The sequence below is a fragment of the Panulirus ornatus genome, chromosome 28, assembly GCF_036320965.1.
Source record: "Panulirus ornatus isolate Po-2019 chromosome 28, ASM3632096v1, whole genome shotgun sequence".
Lineage (NCBI taxonomy): Eukaryota > Metazoa > Arthropoda > Malacostraca > Decapoda > Palinuridae > Panulirus > Panulirus ornatus.
Window position 1 is genome coordinate 19,436,791 of NC_092251.1, and position 22,348 is coordinate 19,459,138.

At 45.8% G+C, this 22,348-nt stretch overlaps 1 protein-coding gene across 1 annotated transcript in view; it reads right to left on the bottom strand.

Moving 5' to 3' along the window:
* Nucleotides 1-22,348, bottom strand: part of LOC139757914 (uncharacterized) — a gene marked incomplete at its 3' end in the record, with an annotated part of 338,809 nt that overhangs the window by 45,080 nt on the left and 271,381 nt on the right. Inside the window, exon 3 of the mRNA XM_071678860.1 lies at nt 17,137-17,305. Within this exon, the coding sequence (XP_071534961.1) occupies nt 17,137-17,305 (169 nt within the window). The remainder of the gene's footprint in view (nt 1-17,136; nt 17,306-22,348) is intronic.

The window sequence follows — 22,348 nt, forward strand, 5'->3', positions numbered from 1 at the left end:
CTGGTGTGTGGTGGAGGCAGTACGAAGGCTGGTGTGTGGTGGGGGCAGTACGAAGGCTGGTGTGTGGTGGGGGCAGTACGAAGGCTTGTGTGTGGTGGGGGGCAGTACGAAGGCTGGTGTGTAGTGGGGGCAGTATGAAGGCTGGTGTGTGGTGGGGGGCAATACGAAGGCTGGTGTGTGGTGGAGGGCAGTACGAAGGCTGGTGTGTGGTGGGGGACAGTACGAAGGCTGGTGTGTGGTGGAGGGCAGTACGAAGGCTGGTGTGTGGTGGAGGGCAGTACGAAGGCTGGTGTGTGGTGGAGGGCAGTAGGAAGGCTGGTGTGTGGTGGGGGAAGGCGTTACTGGTCTTCACACAACGTTTGAAGAGCAGTAGTGAATCGAATGAAAGCGCTACATGTATTTACTGACGGTGAAAGAAAAAGGAAAGTATCTTCCTGGTTGTGACTGATGAATTACGCAATGATCACTGCGACTTGTGTTGTCTCGGTAGGGTTGGCAATCATGAATGTGAGCCAACCATCCTAATAATCATGGTAGCTCAACTTTATAATTATTTCCATCGATTTATGAAATATTCTTTACTTTTCGTACGGTAAATGAAGACGTTTTCGTTATAAATCAATTCATTATGATATCATGAAAGTAGGGCTACCACTGTGAGGCCAGAGCAATGGGCATTTCTCAAAATCCTTCGTCCCTGGTGTCATATTGCTTCACACAAAATGAGATACTTTTTTTTTTACTATTTGTACACATCTGGATCCCGCGACCCCAAATGTTACTAGAACTTGTGTTACCTCGAAGATGTCGACATTTTTTTTGTGATCATCATTCTCCTGAAAAATATAGACTGATATGCCAAAATCCTTATTACCAAATCGTTTTTCATAGAAGACAAATAATGATGATGAGGAGGAGGATTCAGCTCTGAGAACTGGACTACATTAGTGGATGTTCTACGTGCAGATAATGTCTCAGTTGCTTCACACATCCACACGATGTACGACGCAGGATTCGAGGATGAAGACCTTACATGGTGCATCATCAAATGTTTACCTGTCTGCAAGCATGGCTGACAACGTCACTTGCAATCATTGTACTTAACCCACACACGTTTTCGATGTGAGTGAAATCTGGTCAACAGGGGTGTTTCTCATCAGCTCTCGCGTGTTTGACGTTCAGTCATTCTCTATTCATACTTTCTGTTGCAGTAAGACACATGTTTTTGTAGGATTATTTAAGCATTATAGTCTGAGTAAAGACACAGGTTTTTGTAAGATTATTTAAGCATTATAGTCAGTAAAAAAAAATTATTTGTAATGCCATGTCAACGTGTGGTTTTTGTACAGTGAACGATCATTAGACTAATGTGTAGTTCTCTCCATCATGGTGCGTCTTAGAGCCACCTCAAACAAGCGGTACCTACTGAGTAGTTAACATCACACAGAACACCTCCCCCGCTGTGGCAGCAAGTGGCGAGGCTTCCTTTTTCGGCTCTGATTTTTGTCGCTATCAGCGGCTGGTTTATTGTACAGCCCAGCTTCATCCTGTGAGCGGCGGCGCAAAAGGAATTACAGAGATCACAAAGACTCTTTGTTAAGATCCCAGTGGGCCGATGATCGTGTGACATGAATTCTTACGAAATTGGCTCGTTACAGAAGCTTACAAACTTTATCACAGTAACCTCATTCACTAAACGCAAGAAAAAAGATAGATACAAATTCAGAAATTGAGTGGTCGTATTGTTATCAATTTCTCTCAAGACGCAGTCTTAAAAGGGTCTATCTTATCACAACTTAAGACGCGGTCAAACTTTACCACTGATACGAATGACATCTCCAGGTGGGCCAAAGCGCCAATAATACCTATAACTTAACCTTGATCTTTGGAGGAGGTATGCTACCTCTCTTCATCCCCAGAATATCTACCTCTCTTCATCACCAGACGAATATGTGACCACGTCATCTATCAACTCTGACACCAGTAATTGAACGAAGATTTACACTGGAGGTTACACAGTGTGGTCAAGGATCGGGGTAATAATACAACAAACAATTTTAGGACTTAGGACTAGATATTATCATAGCAAGACAACCCTTGGCGCTCCAGGGGGTCTTGTATTGCAAGGGTAAGAATATTGTGGACAACTTCAGAGATTGTTAATCAATTCTAACACAAGGAGGCAGACTTATGAGAGGTTAAATTTGCTAACATTTGTTCACAATTCAGTGCCTAACATTACCTAGATGAGGACCATTATCATCACACATCTATTGCGTATTTCATGTTACTGATTTCCGTCTACATCATTCTGGGTGTCCATTTCGTGAACAAGTGTGGGAGTCTATGCTACATAACCTGTAGCGTTTCACTTTAGCGTTGTCGACTGCAACAGCTCATCAACATTACGCTTCTTGTGTTTCCAGATGATAGTGTTTCCTGTCAGTAGCACATCACTGTCTTCACGAATATTAAGCCCAGTTACAGGATGAGAATAGCTGTTGATTAGCGGGCTTCGCTGTTATGCTTCTCGGCTGTATTACAGCTAGCAGAAGCCGCTAAGTCGAGCACTTCTTTTCGTGGCTGCCAGGTGTCTGGAGTGTTCCTTGCGCTTCAGACTTTGAATCCCTCGTAAGTCAGTGGTGCCTAACACTTGCAGACAATCATGCTGAGCCAGCTACTAGGAGGAGCAGTAAAGAAATATAATCCTCGGTAAAATAAGGGAATCATATTTACCAAATGATATAAAGGGAATGTGTTTGAAGAGCATTCTGAATTATGGTCGCTACGAAAAAGTCCAGCGACGATGCTCAGACTTTGAATGGAACTGTATTGTGTTTCATTTTCCCCGTGGACTCATAGGAATATCTTGATCACGCGCAAAATTGTGATCCTTTCCAATATATATATATATATATATATATATATATATATATATATATATATATATATATATATATATATATATATATATATATATTATATATATATATATATATATATATATATATATATATATATATATATATATATATATATATATATACCCTAGCCTGAGCCAGATACCCATTCTATCAACCAACCCCTAGGGGTGCATGAACAGCTGGATTGACTGTGGACCGACTGCCGCAACCAGGATTGGAACCTATGCCATGCTCGACCCTGGGCGGCCCGTGAATGCGTCACGGTCAGGAACGCTGACCGCTACACCACGGAGGTCCAAGGGTGATGTGACACGTCAGGAGAACAGACTGCTCCAGCTGTGTCTGGTGATGTGACACGCCAGGAGAACAGACTGCTCCACCTCTGTCTGGTGATGTGACACGCCAGGAGAACAGACCGGTTCAGAAGCGTCTGGTTGTCGCTGACACTAAGGAGGCCTGGCATCCCACGTAATCCCATGTGCGATCCTCTCTCTCTCTCTCTCTCTCTCTCTCTCTCTCTCTCTCTCTCTCTCTCTCTCTCTCTCTCTCTCTCTCTCTCTCTCTCTCGCCGGGAGAAAGTCATCAGCAAAACAATATGTTCAGTCATCACAAGGCCACGAAGGTTCCAACACTACGAGGCAAGGTAATGAAACCTCTACTAATAGCGGGAAGTGTACTGAATACTACCATAAGGAGGATGACAAAATCCGGTGATGGGGTAACACTGGCGACACCCTGACATTAACGTTGGGAACACTGTCTCCGCTCCCAACAGCGTTCACCTCCTGACCCGGATATGACTCACTGCCGCTCCCTCCCTCCTACTGCTAGGTCTTCTGGTACGTGGTATTGTCCACCATCGAACGATGACTTGTCTGTGGCTAACAGAGCAAGTGTCATACTAGGAAGTGTATCGTGATACATCCAGCTAAACCTATGATATTGACCAAAGGTTCACTGAAGCGATACACCATCTTCATACAATGGTCAGACTTAGAATGAAACTGTATCATTATCGTCTTGGGACAATGGATGGCATGACACCACATGTATTAGAACTTGATTCTGTTCCAGGATAATCCAGAGGCTGTAGCACATAGGGCATTGCCGTCTGACTGGACTGGAAGGGAAAGTATGGCATCACGCATGTGTTAGGGTAAGTATGGCTTTGTGATGGAAAGTGTGGAACTTTGGAGGAAAAATGAATGAGTAAAAGACAACACTGGAACTACAAATTATGATCTTTCTGAAATATGGTCGGTTGTCGAAAAAGGGCAAGAGGAAAGGACAGCATTACAGACTATATTAATACTGTGATAACTATATTGACAGAACTTACAAACATCTTTGGCCATACTAGATGCTGAAACCATTTCCAGCTTCGCTTGCAGCAGCGAAGGAACAAATGACGAGTCTTAGACAAAATGACCAGGGAATGATGAGTTGGTGCATCAGATCAAAACAAACCTCTGAGCAAAGCCTGGAGAAGCGTAAACTGACTCACTGATAATATGTAGATTCCTCATCCATATCCGGTACACTTAGTGAACGAACCAATCACAAAATGGACTCATATTTCTAGTTATAACATATCCTCAACTAAGACTAGAACTATTCTGTACAGAAAATCCAAACATAGATATATGGTCTTACCCAGTACACTACGCAAGCAACATGATGAAGGTGATGTTCTATATAGTGAGTATGAACTGGATGTGTTTCCTTACCAGGGGCAACAAGGCTCCTGCGCCCGGGGAATATGGAATCCCTTATGACATCGTTAGATTTCTAAGACTTGTACCAGATCAACCTAACCTAACAGTATGACTGTACCATAACAAAACATCATCCACCGGATGATTTTCGTCCCATCTGTTTCTAAACTATAATATACATTTTTGCAAACATACACCAGCCCTGAATTTTCTGAAAGATTTTCAAACCTTTCGTTTCCACCACTGCATATTACCTTCGCTCTAGCTTGGCTTATTGATTTCCCAGTGTATCTATTTTTTTTTCAATATTCCTTCGTCCCTGTTCTACTGGATCTGTTAATACTCTTCTTTCCTCCTCATCAGGTCTTGGTAGTGAATGGAACCATGGAAGCAGAAGTGAGTCACAGGGCGGGGGAGGGGGCGAAGGTTCTGGGAGCGATGAAGAATGTGTGGAAGGAGGGACAGTTATCTCAGAAAGCAAAGATGGGTATGCTAGAAGGAACAGTAGTTCCAACAACACTAACTTTTGTTATCTTCCCTCCATCATTACGAGTCTCTGGTCTCTGTGTTATGGACAATGCCTGTTGCTGCTTCACGTAAAAGACATCCAAAGACCTTTTGACCTATCGATTCCATGTCATCTTTCCTCCAGTCACAATCCTTCTGGCGGCACTTGACTTGATTCCTTAATTTTTCAATTTCCTCCTCCAGTTGTCACATCATCTCATCCTCTTTCTCTGCAGCTGCCAGCAATTTCCCTCCAGCCACAGTCTTACAGATGGTTCGTCCTTGTATTCTTCTCTGAATATATCTTTTTTTCTCCATTTTCTATAGAGCTTTTCCAGTTTCTTTCCTCTGGCCTCTTCCTGGCAAACCTAATTACAATTGTGTTGTTATCGTGATTCTATCTGTAGAATATTAGACTTCTGCAGCGCTCAGGAAGCTGGCTACGTCCACTGGTCATTACCTTAGGGCGTAATGATGTGTTTGCGCTTAGGTTCAGACAGTACAGGATTAAATATATATACACACACACACACACATATATATATATATATATATATATATATATATATATATATATATATAAGCAGTAACAGACCGGAGAAACCAAGCCTATATGACATATTTCAAAGTTGTTTTGTATTACACCAATGTTGTTACCTATGTTGCTGTCAGCATGCCTTACTCTCCTTCCTGTAATCAGTGTATTTCACGTATCCCAGACCGCTGTCACCCACTTGGACCCACCTCACACTATGTCAGTGTACTGTACCCACTGCAGGCACTGTACTGGCCTCCACCTACCCATAGATATGTGCCTGTCACCCATACTCTCACTGAACTACTTTGTTTATGTGTGTATCTAGACAATATGTATTTTCTGAACAAGACCACAGGTTCCTCCGGCTTGTTGTACAAGTAACAGGGGATAAGAAACATCATAACAACTACCTCAGTGGAGTATGTGGCCTATGTATTACGTCACTGTAGCAAAGTGAGATGCGTCTGAGGACTTTGAATGATATGACCTTGGTGGATGTAGGCACCGTGATGAATGAGGGGAGATATACACATTTCGGACGCAAGACACACGTTTAGAGGACTGAACGATGGTAAGGACTGCTCAGACCTCGGGGCTTCCACGAGAGTGTGAGAACTCGCTCCCCCCGTACTGTGCTACTGTGTGATTACAGCTGGGTTTTATGATACACACACATGGAGAGAGAGAGAGAGAGAGAGAGAGAGAGAGAGAGAGAGAGAGAGAGAGAGAGAGAGAGAGAGAGAGAGAGAGAGAGAGAGACAGACAGACAGAGAGAGGTAAAGATAGATAGATAGATAGATAGATAAATTGATAAACATGACAAATAGATAGATAGATAGAAAGATAGAGAGATATAGATGATAGACAGATAGATTGATTGACGAGTAGACAGACAGATACATAGATGGATAAATAGATGATAGATAGATATAAAAATAGACAGATAGATAAATAGATAGGTAGGTAGATAGATAGATAGATAAATAAATAGATAGATAGACAGAGATGAAGATCAAGGCAAACGAGAATAAAGAAAACATACACGGGAAATTAAGAACACCTTCCCTCCTCCACCCAACCCTGGAGAAGGGGTAGGAGAAGGGGACAAGATAATGATAAGCGATCGGCTGGGCAGCTGGGGTGGAGGCGACCCGCGACGCGTTGCCACACACCACGCGCCCCCTGGACGCGCCCTTCACACCCAGGTGATAAGACCCTCACACGACGATACCATCTCGAATGCCTCGCGCAGATTACCCGTTTTCTAATAGTCGAGAAAACGTGTGAAGGGTCTCCCCGCGAGGTCTGCTCCTCCCGCCTTATAGGAGGTTTTACGCGAGTGTGATGGTCCGCGTTTACACAGAAGACCCGCGCGGCGACATCGCTTAATGAGGCCAAGCTGGTTTTATGGCCCAGATAACGGAGGACCTGCAGGAGCGGGCCCAGACCCCGCCCTTAATGCCCACCATCTGATCCTAAGCCTCCAGCTGGTACTGCACTGACCAGAGGCACAGGCGTATGCGTATTCATGGTATAGCTTACACAGACTCGTATGAGCTATACGAAGCTTGGCGATGCACTATAACTACACGGGTTGGGGGGTGACTGTACGAAGCTTGGCTATGCACTATAACATAGCTACACGGGGGGGTGTGACTGTACGAAGCTTGGCTATGCACTATAACATAGCTACACGGGGGGGAGGTGACTGTACGAAGCTTGGCTATGCACTATAACATAGCTACACATGCGTGGTGACTGTACGAAGCTTGGCTATGCACTATAACATAGCTACACGGGGGGGTGTGACTGTACGAAGCTTGGCTATGCACTATAACATAGCTACACGGGGGGGGTGTGACTGTACGAAGCTTGGCTATGCACTATAACATGGCTACACGGGTTGGGGGGGACTGTACGAAGCTTGGCTATGCACTATAACATAGCTACACAGGGTGGGGGGGTGACTGTACGAAGCGTGGCTATGCACTATAACATAGCTACACAAGGGGAGGTGACTGTATGAACAGATGAGTATAGCGGAGGGTAGCTAAAATAGTTGGATGGCTATACAGTGGTGAGGCTATACAAGCGGATGGCTATGCAGGAAGGTAGTTATGTAAGCGGATGGCTATGCGGTGGTGTGGTAAAACATACGGGAGGCTATACAGGACGGTAGCTATACAGACAGATGGCTATACAGTGGTGGTGGCTATAAAAGCGGATGGCTATGCAGGATAAGCGGATCATTACACAGATAGATGGCTATTCAGTAAGTCATCAGTGTAGGGTGTTGGTAGTATAGGCATATAATTATATAGACGGCTATAGATATAGATGCTGTTTTATAAACTAACCGCTATATTGATGGAGAACCAAACATATAGATGACTCTTGGAGGATGGATACACACGTAGATAGATATGTACGCGGTTGGCTATATAAGTGGATAGTTATGTACGTAAATAGCTTCATAGGTGGATGACATAGGTGGAAGGCTGTTTAGGTAGATGATTTTATAGGTGAATGACTGTACAAAAGATGGATGTAGATGGATGACATGGGAATATCGTAATGTAAGTAGATGGCTATGTAGGAGGGTGGATGGCTTTGTAGATGGATGGCCATTCAAGTGGATGGTTATACAGAGAGGTGCTTTTCTAAGGTGGATGGTTCCATAAGTGGTGATTCCAGCTGGAAGTCTGTATAAACCTTTATCTAAGACAACGGTCATAAAGGTTTTGACTTTACAGGAGAACGATCGAAGCAGCTTCAAAGTGGAATAGTTATGCTCAACATGTGGTATGAACTTGGTTAAGGACGGAATACCATAAATTTATCGAACCACAGGACTGAAACTCCTTCTTGGTGATCCTGATGGTATTGTCTCTAAGGAATTGTTAAACCACATATATACCATGACACAAACGAATCTCAATGGATCCAAAATAACAGCCAAACACATGGCAATGTTTGGTGTACATGATTTGTATAAGATTAGAAACCATTAATATTTCCTACCTTCCTGGCAGATAACTTCATTTGACATCACTACACCTTCTAGCTCACCAAAGAAACTAATAACTTATAATCTTCACTTTCAACACTTAGCCAAGACCAGAGTTCTCGAACATATACAGAAACTCCACACTGACAATAACATGGCCCAGTACGTCATGTATATTGTGACGGTTCTCGTGGCTCTACCACTGGGAAGACAGGCAGTGCTGCCACTGTGATCCAGTCCAGTGGGAGGGCAGGCAGTGCTGCCATTGTGATCCAGTCCAGTGGGAGGGCAGGCAGTGCTGCCACTGTGATCCAGTCCAGTGGGAGGGCAGGCAGTGCTGCCACCGTGATCCAGTCCAGTGGGAGGGCAGGCAGTGCTGCCACTGTGATCCAGTCCAGTGGGAGGACAGGCAGTGCTGCCACCGTGATCCAGTCCAGTGGGAGGGCAGGCAGTGCTGCCACTGTGATCCAGTCCAGTGGGAGGACAGGCAGTGCTGCCACTGTGATCCAGTCCAGTGGGAGGGCAGGCAGTGCTGCCACTGTGATCCAGTCCAGTGGGAGGGCAGGCAGTGCTGCCACTGTGATTCAGTCCAGTGGGAGGGCAGGCAGTGTGCCACTGTGATCCAGTCCAGTGGGAGGGCAGGCAGTGCTGCCACTGTGATCCAGTCCAGTGGGAGGGCAGGCAGTGCTGCCACTGTGATCCAGTCCAGTGGGAGGGCAGGCAGTGCTGCCACTGTGATCCAGTCCAGTGGGAAGACAGGCAGTGCTGCCACTGTGATCCAGTCCAGTGGGAAGACAGGCAGTGCTGCCACTGTGATCCAGTCCAGTGGTAATAGATAAGAGGAAAATGTTAGAATAAACAACTGAACATCTACTCTACAAACTGAATTGTTCGTCATAACTTACCGCTCTTGAGCAGGTAGAAATGACTGCCATAAGTAGTTTGATTATGTGCGATTCCTTATCTTCACTACTTGCCCTTAACATCCTGAGATCAGAATGTATCATGCTGGTGTCTGAAGCCACACACAAATACTCAGACATTATTGATCAAATGTCACAACACCTTATTGTTAATAACAAGATACTGAAATGTTAAGTTTGTATCCACTTTTTACATTCAGTCGGTAAAACTTACCATATGAAACTATGTATTGTATGTACTGAAATACGAGTTGTAACATCTTATGTAATATCAACCCACTGGGGTCTGACTAAGACCCTTTGTGACCCGTGTAATCCTTTTGCGCTACCGCTCACAGGATGAGCGTGGGGTGCACTATAAACCAGCCAGGGTTACCAGCACAAATGAAATCAGATCTGATGGCTGGCTACACAGACAGAAGGAAACAAGAAGAAACTATTTACATAAATGGATGGTTACTGAGGATCTTGAGGCAATACAGGTGGATAGCTACAGAGACATGTGGATGCAGAAGTTAGCTAACTAGGCTGGATAGTTATAGAGGATAGTGAGGTTGTATAGATGGATAGCTTTTATATAGATGGATAGCTTTCAAAACAGACTGGCTAAACTGGACGACCTGCCTCAGGCGGCTAGACTCAGTGTTGCCAGGAGGAGAAACACTGTTACAGACAACACACCTCAGCTACACTTCTATCCCTACCTACGTTTAATACTCCCACTTAAAAAGCTTTCCCACTAGAGCGAGCCAGAGTGACAGAGAAACCAGGGGTTTGTGGTACAGAAGGATCAGATGTGCTGCGACACAGATGAGGCACAGAGGTTCCACCCAAGGAGGGAAGAGAAAGAAAGTGTGTGTGGAAGAGACGTAGAAAGCGAGGGGCTTTTAACATAATAGCTGGTAAAGTCTTCTTAACACCGACGTCATCTTTCGTTATGCACATCAGACGTAAAGTATGTGAACGAGGCATGTACACACCGTATATTATACATACCAGCGACGCGCGTATAAACTCAAGAGCTTATATTTACATTAGCATTTTCCACACGTGGTGTGTGAGCCCACATGGTAGGATTACAGGCTCGAGATAAGCTGTGTCTGGCGCCTGGAGGAAGTGGTGTGAGGGAGGGAGAGAGGAGAGGCAGTGTGGTGGCTCGGATGTGGTGAGTCTGGGTGGACAAGTGAGTGAGGAGAGGTGGACTGGGAAGGTGGGTGAGGGAGAGGATGGAGGGTAGAGAAGGAACGTACATGGGAAAGCAGTCTAGTGACACGATAAAGTCTCAGTCCATTTTCTACCTTACCTGGTACTCTCACTCACAACATCTCTCCCAGGTACACCCACAACACCTCTCCCAGGTACACACACAACACCTCTCCCAGGTACACCCACAACAATTTTCCAGGTACACTCACAACACCTCTCCCAGGTACACCCACAACACCTCTCCCAGGTACACCCACAACACCTCTCCCAGGTACACACACAACACCTCTCCCAGGTACACCAGCGGACGTCATACAACATGACCGGTGTTTCATGACACGCAGGCAAGAAAGGGACAACATTTCTACATAGAGCACTTCACTATGACTCGAAAACTATCGTGTTCCTGTATGAATCACAACCTTATGACATATAACTCACTGCCAGCGTGAACAAGGATGACGTCACAGCCAATTTAAAGTATGCTTGTTGATCAATTTTGGTCTAGAGGAAACACAACAGGAGTCTTATTCTAAGTGACAAATCATTAATCATTGTCTTTAGTATTCTATGACTATTTATGTGTGTGTGTGTGTGTGTGTGTGTGTGTGTGTGTGTGTGTGTGTGTGTGTGTGTGTTTATCTATTTTCACTGTACGAGGAAGGAGTTTTACCCTTGTGGGGACCCCATCCCTCGAAAACTCTCCACTATGATACAACTTCTACAGTTTATATATGTTGTTTACATTAACCATGTCATTAGTCAATCAGTTCCATTTATCCTCCACGATTATACTTCAAAACTATTTCTTTACATCTTTATTTACAAGTTTCTTACTTGATTTCATACCATGTCCTCTGGTTGCTCTATCCTTAGATCTCTACAAGAAATGTCCTCTGTCCACTAAGTCCATCTCTTTTCATACTCAAAGGTTATGATCAGGTCACCCCTCACCCTTCTCTCTTCCAAGATAGATAAACTTAAAGACTCCAGCCTTTTAGCTCAGCTCTCTTCATTCTGGTACCATCCTGGTTGCCCTCCTCTGGATCTTCTCTATGAGTTCTTTGTGCTTCTTCAGGTGCGGTGACCAAAACTGAGAAACATAGTCTGCCTTTGGCCTTATGAAAGACATGAACAGCTGGCTACATATTGCCTCATCCGGACACCTGAAAGCTATTCTTTGACAACAGACAGTTTGTCTCCTTAACTGGTCTAATAGTATGAGTCTCTGCAGACAGGTTAGGGACGATGTCTACTCTCTAAGTCTCTCTGACACACAGAATCTTGAGGCTTATCTCCTGCTGGGTAATAATCACACTGAGGCCGTCTTTCTCTTCGTCCTATCCTCATGACTTTACAGTTCATCATGTAGAACTTCCTCAACCACGTTTCGAACTAACTTTGGAGTCTGCCTAGGTCCCCTTGTAAGCTGATGCAGTCTTTTCCTCAGGTGATCTTTGCATTATCTGCAAACATATTCAGGTAGAATCCCATGCCTCCAATCAAGTCATTGATGTGGATAAAAAAGAGTAATGGTACTAGAACCGAACCCTTCGGCACTCCAACCCACCCGGAAAAGGCGGGAACCACCATGTCAGTATGGACCACTGCTCCCCCCCAACTCTCGCTTCTGTTCTGGATGTACGCAACATCCGATGCTTTCAAGTTCACAGCGACAATGGTCAAGTTGCTCGCAGGTGAAGCATAGGTAAAGTGAGTCTGCCCGCACGTGCACATGCGTGTCCACGGGCTCTGAAATGGATCTTTCATGTCCGCATTCATAAAAGGCTTTTCATCTCGCTTAAGTATACGCGGCTTGAGACATAAGCTTAAATGGAATCTTTTAAAAAACTTGGAAAGCTTGAAGTAAGGACCATATATGAGACCTTATTCTTGAGCAGGACCTTGTGGTCTCTGGACGACAAGTGGTCCAGGAACCATTTCCAGGTGGTCTTTGCTTAATCCAAAACGAACTCATATGTTGTCTCTCGTCTGTCAAGTGTCTGCAAATAGAATTCAAAGTCTTCTGTCTTTGGTCCTCATCTCTTAGGATTCTACACATACCACTAACAACACCTTAACATATACATCATTAAGGTAACGAGCAAATTAGCTTGAGGAACTGTTCCTCCACAAATCAGACGGGCTTGTTTAAACGACCCACATCCAAACAAGGGGTGTAAGAACCCCTTTCTCTGAAGGCTATCACTTCACGCATGCCATGGAGCATGACACATCTCGTTCAGTCAAGTGTATTTAACAGCGATATGATTTTCAGCCAAGGGTATAAAAGGCCCGTGATCCGTAGCGAGTCCGTCCCCGTGTGCTACATCATCATCATGATGCTCCTCGCAACACTCTTCCTCCAACTGACTGCGGGTCAGTGTAACTACCTCTGGTCTGCCGTCTTGACACAGTAAAGAGTGGCGACGCTGTGTACCCTACCAGGACGCTGGCTGACGCGGTCGATTTTAAGCTAACGTTGGGAGCATCTGTCTCACCCAGGAGGGCGGTGGTGGTCAGCCACTATACGTTATCAAGACACATTCCATATTCCACCCTATCTCAATGATTTATCTCTAGTATATAGAATCAGATTCCTTTATCTTTCTTCATGATGAAACAATGTAATCAGACCCTCTTCACCATCAAATATAACTTGATTTTTTCACACTAATATTTCTTTCTCTTTGCCTGACTGCTGCCGCTATTTTCGCTTCAAATCTTCAATGATCTTTGGTGTTAATCAGTGCTAGTTTACTGTGCAGCCCAGGCTCATCCTGTGAGCGGTAGCGCAAGAGAATTACATGGGTCACAAGTGTCTTCGTCTTGTACCAAGAGGCGCGTAATCATCGCATGAACTGTTAGACAGCTGGTTCATAACACGGGCTTACAGTCTATCTGCCATGTAGATGCAAAACGTAGATACAGTTTCAGAATTTCACTGAGATGCTTTATTTATAACAATAAGGTATTGTACCATTTATGGCAGAGTTCACTTGAACCTTTCCTTAAAGGTTCTATTTCTTCCCAGTCTTAGATACAGTGTTCTAGTGTGTGTCCGTATCTCTGGCCACAAGCATTGCTGTATTCACGATTTCTAGATGGACCAAAGCACCAACAGTACTTATCGCCCAGCCTTAGTGTAACAATGACATCTTGGAATCTATTGATCATGTTATCTTCTCCATACAAATGTTTATACCTGGTACGTCTCAATATACACATGTTTATACCTGACACGTCTCAATATACACATGATTATACCTGGCACGTCTCAATATACACATGTTTATACCTGGCACGTCTCAATATACACATGTTTATACCTGGCACGTCTCAATATACACATGTTTATACCTGGCACGTCTCAATGTGATAGAAACTTGAGCTGCTAACGCGTCTTTGCAATTGTCTCTTTGCTTGAGAGAGATCTGTTAAGTTCCTCCCTGCTAACAGTGTTAAGACTTCTCACAACCTAATGTTGTCTTCAATAACCTCCTCGTCAGGGCAATACTGGCCAAACACCAGCTTCATTGTCCTCCAGCAATCCCCTCTGTAGGAAGGAATCCCCAACAGTAACAAGTGAATTTCTTAACCATTAATGCTCGCGTATTTGTGTCTGGCTTCGGAGACCAACTTTTTACACTCTGATGCCTGGTTTTTCAGGGCATGGAATGAGGGTATATCTTGGGGCAAAGTAATGAGAGTGAAGAATCATAGATAACTAAACTGTTTGTGGCCGTGGTTTCTTAAAGCTCAAGAGCGATAAGTGTGGCGGACAATGCACAGGGTTATGCCTGGTTCATTATTCTGATTTTCCTCCAATCCTAAACATTGAGGCTTGATCACAATGGCAGAACAACATCCAGCCTTCCCCGTGGCAGAGCAGAGACAGACGTAAGTATAGACACTCTGATTATGTAATCCTCAAACTGACTTTGGCTAAGAGTTGAAGATGAGGATTAACTAATTAGTTTTCGTCATAAATACTCAATCTGGCTTCGGCCAAGAGTTGAAGATGAGGATTAACTAATCAGTTTTCGTCGTAGAGTCAGTAGGTTTGATGATGCTAGAGGGAGTTTTATCTGCCAGTGTGGCTAGGAAAATGTTGGTCATTCTAAAACACTGTACAAATGATGTACTACAAACGTTATCCCGTCAGACAGGATTGCTGTTATCCGGATCTACACAGATTCACTTGTTCTATGACGCGTATGTCTTCACAGGTCTGTTGAAGTTATCATATGTGTCACCAGGTGAAAGCTGGTTCATTCCAATCATTAGTTTGATTTCAAGCATCCTACCGAAAAGCATTATGAGGCTGAGATCAAGTGTTCTATCGAAAAGACGTAGGCCTATGAAATTCTTTTCGTTCTTCGTTCCTTTAGAGGTCTTAGTATAACAAAGTACAATCATAAATGCTTAATTTTCCATATTTTCAAGTGTATTATGTAAGCCAAGGACATCACTGTAGCATCTGATCGTATCCTGCAACAGCTTGAAGAGTACTAAGGCTTTTTACTGACTGTGTGTCTAGTTTTGTGCAACAGTTGCCGTAGATGGGACTGAGGTATCATGATATTTATAAGACCAGTCATAGTAAGTGGGTCTTCCATCCATTTTGAGTTTAGATAGTCCGCCCTCACCAGTCAAAGTGGGTCTTCCATCCATTTTGAGTTTAGATAGTCCGCCCTCACCAGTCAAAGTGGGTCTTCCATCCATTTTGAGTTTAGATAGTCCGCCCTCACCAGTCAAAGTGGGTCTTCCATCAATTTTCAGTTTAGATAGTCCGCCCTCACCAGTTAAAATGGGTTTTCCATCAATTTTCAGTTCAGATGGTCCGCCCTCACCAGTTAAAGTGGGTCTTCCATCATCAACATTCAGTTTAGATGGTCAGATTCACCAATACCAGTTCGCCAGTTAACTATCCTGGTAGTCTATAGAGAAATAATAATAAGGTCAAAGCTATCACAAGCTGTGTGTATAGAGGTAAAGATGGTTTCATTTCACAATACGTTTTGGCGTGTATAAGAATAGCATCACCATGATGAATAATGGTATGCTGGAGACTTTCAAGGAACGAGATCAATAGCGCCTGAATCAGCAGGTCAAACAGTATGGGACTTAATTCCCCAGCTTGAGGAACGCCATGACGTATGTCTTTACCTCACTATTGTGGCCTTGAAACAAGATGACACTGGTCAACACAGAGCCAGTAATAAAGAGGGTAACTGAAGACTTCACTCTACCCTCTCCTTCCCCTCTCTACCCTCCCCTTCTACCCTCTCCCTCCTCTCTACCCTCCCCTTCCTCTCTACCCTCCCCTTCCCCTCTACCCTCCCCTTCCTCTCTACCCTCCCCTTCCTCTCTACCCTCCCCTTCCTTTCTACCCTCACCTTCCCCTCTCTACCCTCCCCTTCCTCTCTACCCTCCCCTTCCTCTCTACCCTCCCCTTCCTCTCTACCCTCCCCTTCCTCTCTACCCTCCCCTTCCTCTCTACCCTCCCCTTCCCTTCTACCCTCCCCCTCCTCTCTACCCTCCCCTTCCCTTCTACCCTCCCCCTCATCTCTACCCTCTCCTTCCCTTCTACCCTCCCCTTCCCGTTACCCTCCCCTTCCCTTCTACCCTCCCCCTCCTCTCTACCCTCTCCTTCCTCTCTACCCTCCCCATCCTCTCTACCCTTTCCTCTCTCTAACCTCCCCTTCCTCTCTACCCTCCCCTTCCTCTCTACCCTCCCCTTCCTCTCTCTACCCTCCCCTTCCCTCTCTACCCTCCCCTTCCTCTCTACCCTCCCCTTCCTCTCTACCCTTTCCTCTCTCTAACCTCCCCTTCCTCTCTACCCTCTCCTTCCTCTCTACCCTCCCCTTCCTCTCTCTACCCTCCCCTTCTCCTCTCTACCCTCCCCTTCCTCTCTTCCCTCCCCTTCCTCTCTATCCTTCCCTTCCTTTCTACCCTCCCCTTCCTCTCTACCCTCCCCTTCCTCTCTATCCTTTCCTTCCTTTCTACCCTCCCCTTCCTCTCTACCCTCTCCTTCCTCTCTATCCTTCCCTTCCTCTCTACCCTCCCCTTCCTTTCTACCCTCCCCTTCCTCTCTACCCTCCCCTTCCTCTCTATCCTTTCCTTCCTTTCTACCCTCCCCTTCCTCTCTACCCTCCCCTTCCTCTCTATCCTTCCCTTCCTCTCTACCCCTTCTCCTTAACACTCTCTCCTTCCCCTCTCTACCCTCCCCTTCGTCTCTCTACCCTCCCCTTCCCCTCTACCCTCCTCCCTTCCCCGTGACCCAAGATGACCTGGAATGCGAGCGTCAACTGACCTTTAGCGTAGACCTGCAGGGAGATGACAGCCCTCGTGTCCCCATGTTCGTTCTTGGCCAGGATGCTGTAGGCTCCCGTGTCCTCCACGCGGCAGTTGGGGATTTCCAGGCGGTACACGGGGCCCGTCCCGACCTCCTGGAACCTGGACCCGTCGCTGTACACGCTCGGCTGGAATGGAACGTTAACATGGTTCACAGGGTACTGGAAGCCATCCAGTGGTAGTGATAATGATAATGATGATGATGATAATGATAATGATGATAATGATAATGATGATAATGGAACGTTAAGATGGTTCACAGGTTACTGGAAGCCATCCAGTGGTAATAATGATGATGATAATGATGATAATGATAATGATGATAATGATAATGATAATGATGATGATGATAATGATAATGGAACGTTAAGATGGTTCACAGGTTACTGGAAGCCATCCAGTGGTAATGATGATGATAATAATGATAATAGTGATAACAGTAGCAATAATAATGATAATGATTATGATAGCATCTGTGATAGTAGTGGTAGTGGTAGTGGTAGTGGTAGTGGTAGTAGTAGTAGTAGTGATATTGACAATAATGATAATAATAATAATAATAATAATAATAATAATAATAATAATAATAATAATAACAATAATAATAATCATGATAATAATGATAGTAATAATACTGTTTATTATTATTATTATTATTATTATTATTATTATTATCATTATATTTATTCATTTATTCATTTTACTTTTGTCGCTGTCTCCCGCGTTAGCGAGGTAGCGCAAGGAAACAGACGAAAGAATGGCCCAACCCACCCACATACACATGTATATACATACACGTCCACACACGCAAACATACATACCTATACATCTCAACGTATACATATATATACACACACAGACATATACATATATACACATGTACATAATTCATACTGTCTGCCTTTATTCATTCCCATCGCCACCTCGCCACACATGGAATAACAACCCCCTCCCCCCGCATGTGTGCGAGGTAGCGCTAGGAAAAGACAACAAAGGCCCCATTCGTTCACTCAGTCTCTAGCTGTCATGTAATAATGAACCGAAACCACAGCTCCCTTTCCACATCCAGGCCCCACAGAACTTTCCATGTGTGTGTATGTGTGTGTGTGTGTGTGTGTGTATGTGTGTGTGTGTGTGTGTGTGTGTGTGTGTGTATGTGTGTGTGTGTGTGTGTGTGTGTGTGTGTGTGTGTATGTGTGTGTGTGTGTGTGTGTGTGTGTGTGTGTTCATAATGAGACACTAGGACGCTCGTTGCCTCTCACTATCATGACCAACATCTGGTTATGCCCTATGGCCCACAGCACCGACCACAGCACCGACCACAACCCCGACCACAACACCGACCACAACACCGACCACAGCACCGACCACAACACCGACCACAGCACCGACCACAACCCCGACCACAGCACCGACCACAACACCGACCACAGCACCGACCACAGCACCGACCACAACACCGACCACAGCACCGACCACAACCCCGACCACAACCCCGACCACAACACCGACCACAGCACCGACCACAGCACCGACCACAACACCGACCACAGCACCGACCACAGCACCGACCACAGCACGAACCACAACACCGCCCACAGCACCGACCACAACACCGACCACAGCACCGACCACAACCCCGACCACAACCCCGACCACAGCACCGACCACAACACCGACCACAGCACCGACCACAGCACCGACCACAACCCCGACCACAACCCCGACCACAACACCGACCACAGCACCGCCCACAACACCGACTACAGCACCGCCCACAGCACCAACCACAACTATGGGCAGCCCTCCTCTGTTTGTGGACAGCACACGCGCCTGACTGACCTCACGCGGGGGATCACAACATAAAGTAACTAATTACCCGAAGGAAAGTTGTGTGCTGTGTAGTCTTCACGGTGGGGGGAGGGGGGGGGTGTATACCTCAGACTTCTGCATGACATGCATGCTGGAGTATCCGCTGAATATTCAAATATCTTTAATCTAAATAAAGGATTGGGGACTTTGGGACTTTACGAGCTTCAGTTTGGCAGATGATGGCACAGGAGCTCCATGACAGAGAGGAGAGCGAGAAGCTAAATCACCTAATTGCACGAGTGGGTACAGTTCTCTCCGGGGATCGAGCGTGTGCCAAGGGAGCAGTTAGTGTGATCAGGGCGTCGAGCGTGTGCCAAGGGAGCAGGTAGTGTGATCAGGGCGTCGAGCGTGTGCCAAGGGAGCAGGTAGTGTGATCAGGGCGTCGAGCGTGTGCCAAGGGAGCAGGTAGTGTGATCAGTGTGGCGTATGCACGGTGGTCCCCACTATGGCGAGGTCTGGCAGGTGGGCGATGCACGGGTTACTCATGCAGGAACTGAGGGGGGAACACTTGTGATTAATACCAGTGTGAGTAATCCATTAATCCTTTCATCGTTTTGATGATAATGTTGATTAGAGGATGATGAAGAACGCCTTGCGCCTGAGAATCCAATTAGTCTAGACATATCTCATTTGGTCGTCCATCTGCCATGACGTGTGGTTGTCATAACCACACCACACAACAAAGCAAGTCTAACATTTCTGGAGACGGGGGAAGAAGCTCTCCAGGCCGGACGTTATAGCAGAGCTGCTATACTCAAAAGTTTAAACGATCGCTCGTGTTAGGAGTCAGTCCCAGCGAGTGTGTGGTGTGGCGTCGTCATGTTTGACCAGGTCCTGTGCCCCCGCCTGTCCGTCAGCTGGGCGTGGTTGGGGCGACACACACTGACGTATCCTGGTACACCCGCTCCGTTGATCACAGGTCGACATTCTCACCAGCACAGCGGTATAGCTACACAACAGGAGCGCAGTATACCACGCAGCAGCAGAGCAATATAGCCACACAGCAGCAGCGCAGTATAGCCACACAGCAACAGAGCAGTGTAGCCACACAGCAACAGAGCAGTGTAGCCACACAGCTACAGAGCAATGTAGCCACCTAGCAACAAAGCAGTATAGCCACACAGCAAAAGAGCAGTATAGCCTCACAGCAACAGAGCAGTACAGCCACGCAGCAGCAGAGCAGTACAGCCACACAGAAGCAGAGCAGTATAGCCACCCAGCAACAGAGCAATGTAGCCACCCAGCAACACGCAGTATAGCCACCTAGCAACAGAGCAATGTAGCCACCCAGCAACTGAGCAGTATAGCCACCTAGCAACAGAGCAGTGTAGCCACAATCACAGCTCCTGCTGGTACAAGGCACTTCAACACCTAACAAGTCGTCAGCTCACACCGATCGTTACAATGCCATCTCAACTCCCTCATCCTTTCTAACGGTAACCTGGATAACAACAGAACGCCAGTGTATCAACGGTTCCCAAGAGAGAGAGAGCCAGACAACAGAGGAGCTGAGACGGACAACAGAGGAGCTGAGACGGACAACAGAGGAGCTGAGACGGACAACAGAGGAGCTGAGACGGACAACAGAGGCTTGAAATATGAGGCGTTGAGGTAGTTAAGAGAGACACTAAGACAACAGAAGCTCTGAGATAACAGGGACGTAACGGTTTGGAAGATGCGATCTGTCGCTGCTCCGTTTACCACTAAACGGAAAATATCGGATTACATCGCCACTGCGACTGACCCTTCTTGACGCTAGTACACTACCACCAGTCCACAGTGCACGGGGTGGTCCTCCTACCGTCACCAGTCCACAGTGCACGGGGTGTTCGTCCTCCCGTCACCAGTCCACAGTGCACGGGGTGTTCGTCCTCCCGTCACCAGTCCACAGTGCACGGGGTGTTCGTCCTCCCGTCACCAGTCCACAGTGCACGGGGTGTTCCTGCTCCCGTCACCAGTCCACAGTGCACGGGGTGTTCGTCCTCCCGTCACCAGTACACCATCACCAGTCCCCACAGCTACGTGTGGACCTGGTCTCTGTGTAATCACCTATTGTGCTGTGCAGGGAGGGAACATTACACTCAAGTGTGTGGTAATTTGTGTGTTACGGAGAGGGAGTTTTATACCAGTGTTGCCCCGTGTCTTAACCCTGTGTATATGTACCAAGTCTTTACTTCTGCGTATATATACTTCAACTGTGTGTGTGTGTGTGTGTGTGTGTGTGCGTGTGTGTGTGTGTGTGTGTACAGAGGAGTAAAGACAGTTCATACATATACATTTATCCAAAGGTAACAGATGGGGGAACAGGACATTAGATTTTTTCCCCGTAATATACAAATAGTAATAACAAATATAAATTACACACTGTAATTCAGACAAAAAGAGGGATGGCTGGGTGGATTTTGTGTACTTGCAAGAAAGCATTTGACACCGCATCACACCAGACGTTCGTAAAGGAGTTGAATCTTCAGGCAGAAGTAGAGGGAAGATTCCTTCGATGGATGAAAGTTATCTTAGTGGAATGGAGCCAGGGCCAATATCAGCCGAGCTTAGAGACCTTGAATCTTCAGGCAGGGGAAGAGAGAAGACTCCTCCAGTGGATAGGAGTTAACTTAGTGGAGGGAACAAAGGACCCAAGTGAACGTGGGGCTTACTCGGAACGGACCGGAGCCACTGGAGGGGGTGCCTCAGGGTTCGCTTCCGGGGTCGTAGCTTTTCTTATGCATGTGAATGTCTTTGCGGAGGGGTTCAACTCCTCCTTGTATACATTAGCGGGTGATGCCACGGTCATAAGGGTAAGTGAAACGTGAGGACTGCATCAGCCATCAATGAGATTTGGACAAACTGTAAAGTTGGTCTCATATGTACTTGGTCACATTCTATCTCAGTATATACAAAGTAATGAAGATGGGATATAGCGAATCAAGGCCTCGATAGGAATATATCTAGCTGGGAATGAGGCTTTCAGTAATGTATATAAATATGGAAATATGCAGTAATATGTTCAAGATGTGTATCAGGCCAAAACCAAAATATGCTTCTCTGGTCACCGTTCTCAAAGAACTACAAAGATCAAACATATCCAGATAGGAAGGAACAAGAGAGATGGTGCCAGAATGGAGAAAGCTGACTTACAGCAAGAGGTAAAAGGCCATAAACTGGTTCAGAAATGGAAAACAGAAGAATAAGAGATTTCATCACAAGCTTTAAGTTTTATACCAGTTTGGAATACGTCGATCGTGAATACTTCTTGGAAAGATGCAGATACAACACAAAAGAAAGACATTGAATTAAACAAA